This window comes from Talpa occidentalis, unplaced genomic scaffold (assembly GCF_014898055.3).
Source record: "Talpa occidentalis isolate TD23 unplaced genomic scaffold, MPIMG_talOcc4v2.1 talOcc4.3, whole genome shotgun sequence".
NCBI lineage: Eukaryota > Metazoa > Chordata > Mammalia > Eulipotyphla > Talpidae > Talpa > Talpa occidentalis.
In genome coordinates, this window is record NW_023603184.1 from 141,253,443 (window position 1) to 141,260,075 (window position 6,633).

Below are 6,633 nucleotides of genomic sequence, written 5' to 3' on the forward strand. Positions count from 1 at the left end.
AATGCAAATGAGGCAGCAGCCATCTTCTGGGGACCAGGTGACCTAGAAATGAGTGGGTAGCTTCAGAGTCTGTAGTCATTCTGACTGCCCTGAACACTGCATTTTTTTTTTTTTACTTCTCCATGCTGATTGTGGGTATGGAAGACTTAAATGTTTTTATTTGCACAAATCAAAAGTAAAGGAAAAATGTGACCTCAAAATACTCCTCCATAAAACATGGATGAGTGTAGGGTAAGGAAAAATGTCAGGCTTTTCTGCCCTCCTGCCATCATGGTAGATGATGGATCCTTGTGGTCCTGCACTGTGGTCCATTCCTGACCTCACAATGAGAAACACCATAGTCAAATGTTACATGGTGGACTGTTAGAGGATAGTGCATTCAAATATTTAAAGCCCATTCCTTACCTGGGTTAGCGAGGAAAGTCGTCATTTTCTCTTTTCGCTCCATGTTGCTTGCTCCATTGCCTTTGTTTCTGGTTTTCCAGAATGAAGAGTCCACAGTTGTCCAGAAATAACATTTATTAATCAACAATAAAACACACAATGGAAAAGACCTTATAAAGAAAACTATATATTTATAATGCTTTATTATGTTTTGTTCCAGTACTCCACAAAACACTACAGACAGTAACAAAATAATTCAATAAATATTAAAAACTTTCAAGAGAATTTTAAGACACTCTTTATCATATGTGAGCATCAACAATGCCACAACCATTGATACACTATTAAACACTATCATAGATATCTTTCTTGAATAAGGGATATGATTAATTTGTTTATCCACAAGTCATAACATTTACACATACCCATACACAAGAGAATAGCTCAGAGTAAGTGAAGCAGCCACCCCAGTGAAATGGAATCATCTGCCTGTACATCGTTTAAAGATATTATGGTGTTAACAGGATAGAGGTCAACACACTAAAGAGAAACATTGGGGTTTTGCTTGGGGTGGGAGAAAGTAGGGCAATCAATGAAAGCTGCTTACATATTTTCCATTGCTCGCTTAGCAATATGCTCCCTTCCCTTTTCTGCCTTTTCTTGGTTGAGGTATTCCAGCACTTTTAGTAACAGGTCTTCATCCAGGTAACGTCTGTTTGGAGAATCGTCATTCTTTGGGGTCCCCACAGGGAACCTTTTGCTCACCGAGGCTAGCTGGTCAGTCTCGTGAGAGATGCCTTGATTCACATGCTCTTTAACAGCCTGCTCGAGCTGGTCCTCTTCCTGCAGGTCATCTTCAGATGAGCCTTGACTAGGAACTCGCTTCACCTGGTTTGAAGCCATGATCTCAGGGTATTTAACTAGCATCCTGGCCAGGTACTCCCCTAAATCTTGATCTTTATCATTCAGGTTTTCATACACCAGTTGTCTGTTGTCCACATCTGGCATCCAGGCAGTTTTGGGAAGCTGGTTTGCTCTAGATCTTCCGAGACCATAGGGGAGTCTTGGCAGAACCTTCTCCCGATTATACTGATTGGGGAAATATGAAGGCTTTTGATTCGCTGTGCCCTCCATCCCTAAAAGACTTAAAATGTCCTCAACACTGAGTCCATCTGGTAGGGCATCTGTCATAGCACGGCCAGGGGCTTTGGGGTAGCCACTCTTGGAGACCATCTTGTTCTGGAACAGGTCAGCACGGTCTAAGTCAACCTCTGGGATGTCATCTAGGTCAACAGGAAGTTCAAGCTCCTGGTCTGGTTCCACTGACCCATTTGGCTTCTCTCCATTTTTGAGCATGTCAATTAAGTCTTCAGGGGGTATCTGTAAATTCCTTGAGATTTCAATCAGCTGATAAATAGACTGAGAATCAAGTGGCTTCTCAAAAAGCCGGGCCGCTCTGTCCCCGTTTTGTGACCTCCCATTCCCTGCGACGTTCACTAACCTTTTCAGATAGGCCATCACTTTGGAGATGTCATCCGAGAGCTGGTCTTTACTCTCCCTGGGGAGATCTTCGTCCTGGAGGCCCAGGGGCCCGGAGCGCTTCATCTCATCATTGATTTGCTCAGTCTTTTCCGTATTCTCCTTACTGTCTCTCACCTCTTCCTGAGTTTGGCTCTCTATTTTCTCCTCCACCGGGTTCCAATCTTCTCCCCCAACCACATCTTCATAGGCAATGTTATTGGCCTTGTAGATGTCATCTTCATCATCTGCATAAAGTTTTTGCTCCTCATCAATCCTTTCACGCTTCTGGGTGTTTGGTCCGGTCAGTTTTCCGAGCTCTTGGAAGACGGATTCCAGGGTAGCAAGACTTTGAGGAGTGTATTGTTCCTCCACTATTTCATTCGTGCGCTTGAAGGGGCTGTCCCTGGAAGTCTCCTCATACATAGGAGGGAATCGCATGTGCTTGAGCTTCCTCTCGGGCCACTGTGGGGTCTCATAATCATCAGTCACGTCCACTGGAAAGTTCTTTTCTGAATTCAAGGCATAGGGCTTGTTGTCTTTGGATGTAGACTGAGGCTCATTTTCAGCCTGTCTCAGAGCTTCAAGGATTATCCTCATCCACTCATCTTCACTCAGGGGATCCCTTGAAATTTCTGGCAAGTGACTTTCATCACCACTTTCTTTCTGTTGAAGGGGAACAGAAACACCTTGGTAGGGATTATAGTCTGGGCTGCTTTCTTCTTTGTGAGCTTGCTGTCGGAGCTTTTCTATGTACTCCAAAGCCCTGATCATTTCCGGACTGGGAAACCTTTGGACATTTTCCAGTCTGAGCTCTGGCTCCTTCTGAAGCAGCTGGTTTCGCTGAAATGAAGCTGTTTCAGCCCCAGAGATGAGGAAAATTAAAGGGATGAGAGACAGGGCTGCTCCAAGCCGGTGAGTCTTAGCTTCTGCCATGTTGAAAGATTTCCTTAAAGCATAGAAAACATGGGTCAACACAACTGAAACAGACTAGCAGATGCTGCAGCACCATCACTGAGGGAAATATAAAATATGGTAGGGATTATTTCACATTAAAGTTAGGATAACTTTTAAAAACTCTATAAAGATTTTCTATAGGATCCTCACAAGCTCACAGGAATCCTTATCAAAATTGTTACCCTTCTTTATTAAATCTGTATAGCATTAACAATAACTGAAGCAATGATAGGACGTTTGTCAAATTTTATTTTTTAGATTCGCATGTGTTCTTCTAAGACTTTCCAAGCTAAGTCTTAGTTCTCTTTGTAGCATTCCCATTGAAATCATTGGCCAAAAAAAGAATAATTAGCTTAATTTTAAAACATACATGTACATTCACACATGCTATATTATTTCCTTAAGGTTATCAAACAACGTGAGAATTATTTCCTGGAGAGTCCATCTAATGCTTTTTTTTTTTTGCAGAAACACAGCAGCAGGACATTATTACATACAATGTAGTGCCACAGCACTCCATTTGTCTAAATCTCATTCACAGACAGTTTTTGGAAATAACTTGTTCTCACTGTCACACAAGTCCATCGATTTGGGAAGGCTAAGATCTTAATAGCCTCCCATTACCTGGGTCTTCTCTGGGCATAGTTAGTAGACTAAAACAATGAGGTTTCTTTCTGTGTAAACAAACAATACCAATAAACTCTTTTAAATCCCTGTGCTTTATAGTTCTCTTAATAATTTTATTGTGGCTGTCTTGCAAAAGGCAATTGTGGTTATATTTTCATCAGCTCTCAAAGCTGTATAGTAAATAATAACAGATGCTACAGAGAGAACATAAGTTTTCTTAACTAGTCTATTTCTGAACTTGTGAGTGTTCAGATTCAGCTTAACTTATGTCTGTGTCTATTTTGGTATGGACCTGTGAAATCTTAAATGACTCATACTGTTAGAAAAATCTTAAAATAACCACTATGTAACTCCCGATTTGGATAAACACAGATGATGTGTTGAATTCTTCCTACTTAAAATATTCATTCATTTTTTTCTCTAATGCTTTATAATCTCATATATGAATTAGCAAGGGTATTCATATCTACATCTAATACAGTTTTTTGCAAATAAAATAAAAGATTTTTATATATAGTTCATGATTATTATATGAATCATGGCTTTGTTAACTTGGACATCAATTTCAGTTAACTTGGACATCAATTGTAGAAAATATCATTGTTCACTATATAATATGGTAATTATGTTTTTTCACTTCTTAGAACCTAAAAATGGTGATAGAAACTTCTTTAGCACAGAGGCATATATTTATTTAAATGATTCCCATTAACCTATTTAATTTACTAAAAGAAAAATCTACACAAGTATGTCAGAGAATACTTCTAAATTAACTACTATCAGACAATATTTACTACTAGAAATTTTATTCATAAATTTTTAGGTTTAATCAAGGACATTATACATTCTTTTAATATTATTTCAGGATAATTTAGTTTTAGCAATCTATTTCCAACACTGGCATTTGAAATAGTAATTTTTAAAACCCCCTCACAAACTTATTTTCTTCATTTCCCGACGTATTCAAACATAAGGGCTGTGTGCTATCTTTGAAATCACTATCTTGTTTTGCTGTGGAGTGGAGATAATACTCATTGCAATTGTTTAAATTACAGCCTAACAAGTGCTACCCCTTGGTCATTTATTGAGATTCAGTTTGAATGACATAGTTATTTGCCTTTGAATAAGACTCAAGGGATTTCTTTCCCAGGTAGCAGGGAAGTAATGAAAGATGGTTTCAACAGCTGTAATATCCTTTAGGGTTTGACCAAAAGCCTCTTTAGTTAAAATGTCTTATCTATTAAAATAAGACTGGAACCCTGAAAAATGCAGGTGAATATATCTATTGTGAGTAATTTTACCAGCCGGGATATAGAAAAAAAGAAATACTTGTCTTATTCAAAATCTTTAACAAAATATTATCAACCTCTTTCAATCAAAACATAATAACAGTAATAATTTATGCAGTTCTGAACATTTTCATTACATTTCCAAATCATCACTTCCCTATAATTCACAGTTGCATCCAGTCTATAATAATCTTCACTCTGAATAGAAGCAGCAGCCCATGTTCAGGATAATTCTATTATTACTTTTCTGACACTAAATTAGACAATACTAGAAGCCCTTTTAGAATATACAAATTCAGAAAATAATGTTATATAGTTATTTAATTTTGAGCTCGTGTGAAGTAAACGTGAAAGAAAAAAAACTATTTCTAAAATTGGTTGCCTCTATGACTAATGGGGTTTAATAACCTTTGAATCATTGGAAAACCTACTGTTAAGAAAGATAAGCATATAAACTATAGCTCGGCTTTCTATCTGGTCCTCAAGAGAGGAAAACAATCAATTAAGAAAAAAAAAAGGCTTGGTTAACTTACCATTCATGTGTGTATTGACACTAAAATCTGAACTTTTTCATGCTTTTTACGTACGATTATCTAAATAACATTATGGTGAATAAACATCCAACCCCAAGTAGCACAAATCACAGATTCAATCATAAATGCACGTAGTATCCTTAGAGAGACTGATGAGCAGCAGGTTGCCAGTCAGTTATAACAGATACAGGCGTCCCTAACTGTCTTTCTCTTCGCAGCTAAGAATTAAAGGAAGAACATGCATTTAGAACTTCCCAGGAAAGCAAAAGGAAAAGCAATCTTACCTCCTTTTTTATATTGCCGCGAGAACCACCACAGCATGTTCCTTGCAGTCCGCCGGGTGAGGCTGCTTGGGCCGGTTCAGCACCCGGACAGCTCCTGGGCTTATAGGGAGCCGCCGCGCCTGACTCCGCACTGCACACTGACGTCACCCGGCTCCACCACAAACCCGAGCACGAGCGAGCTTTTTCAAAGAACCAGAGAGAAAATAATCACTTTAAGTATTTAAAAAAAAAAGGTTGCATGCTTACGCCACCTGTCTTTTTGTGGCAAAAATTGCACTTTTCTTTTATCAAAATCTTTGAGGCTTGAAACAAAATGCATCATTTCCCTTAGAAAGAAAGAAATTTGTCAGACACCCCATGGCTAATTGCCATATAATCTCATCTATGTTTCTAATATCGTCTTGGTACTGTTGTTGTCGTTGTCATTACGAGAAAGTTTTACAGACAAGGATTTTGTTTTCATTGCCCAACAAAAAAATGACATTACAGTTCCCTGGTATGTCCAAGAGGACGGAAGACACATTATAGACATGAAGAGTCACGTCGCATATCCTGCCCACCAAAGCATTGTTTTGAGAATCACATTTAGTTGAATTTAAGAAAAGTTTTCTCTTTTGATATGAGGTCAAATTTGAGGCCCTGTGACTTGGAATTTCGATTTAGGGATTCGATGTAATTTGATTTTCTTGCTTTCATTTTGTCAATATAATTTTGAAGTGGGAGTTTATAAGATTTCAGTTCTAGTAGTTGACATTTTTTTAAGAATTAGTTGGTATATATTTTATCAGATATAAAGGTGAGATTTTATATCTCAAAATGGGAAGCTAAGCAGTTGAGCGCTAATGAAAATACTTCCATTAGGAAAAAAAACAAATGAAATATTGAGGGAAAGATGATACTTATGTAATTGGAATTCATTACAATTGGGAGAAAGTTGTACTATAAATATTTTCTTTCTCCTGTTGAATCAGGTGAATTGACTACCTTCCATAAATGTAACCCACCCAGGGAACAAAATAGCAGTTAACTCCCAATTTTTCA

At 38.0% G+C, this 6,633-nt stretch overlaps 1 protein-coding gene across 1 annotated transcript; it reads right to left on the minus strand.

Moving 5' to 3' along the window:
• Positions 1–501: 501 nt before the first annotated feature.
• SCG2 (secretogranin II) lies at positions 502–5,611 on the minus strand. The gene is made up of 2 exons (XM_037521912.2): positions 5,593–5,611; positions 502–2,851 (listed from the first exon to the last, which is right to left on the minus strand). Exon 2 carries the CDS (start codon positions 2,836–2,838, stop codon positions 988–990), a length of 1,851 nt encoding a protein of 616 aa, XP_037377809.1. The 5' UTR covers positions 2,839–2,851; positions 5,593–5,611; the 3' UTR covers positions 502–987.
• Between the last annotated feature and the right edge of the window lie 1,022 nt (positions 5,612–6,633).

Coding starts and splice junctions, on each gene's coding strand:
- SCG2 (XM_037521912.2), bottom strand. CDS start 2,838: ATGGCAGAAGCTAAGACTCACCGGCTTGGAGCAGCCCTGTCTCTCATC.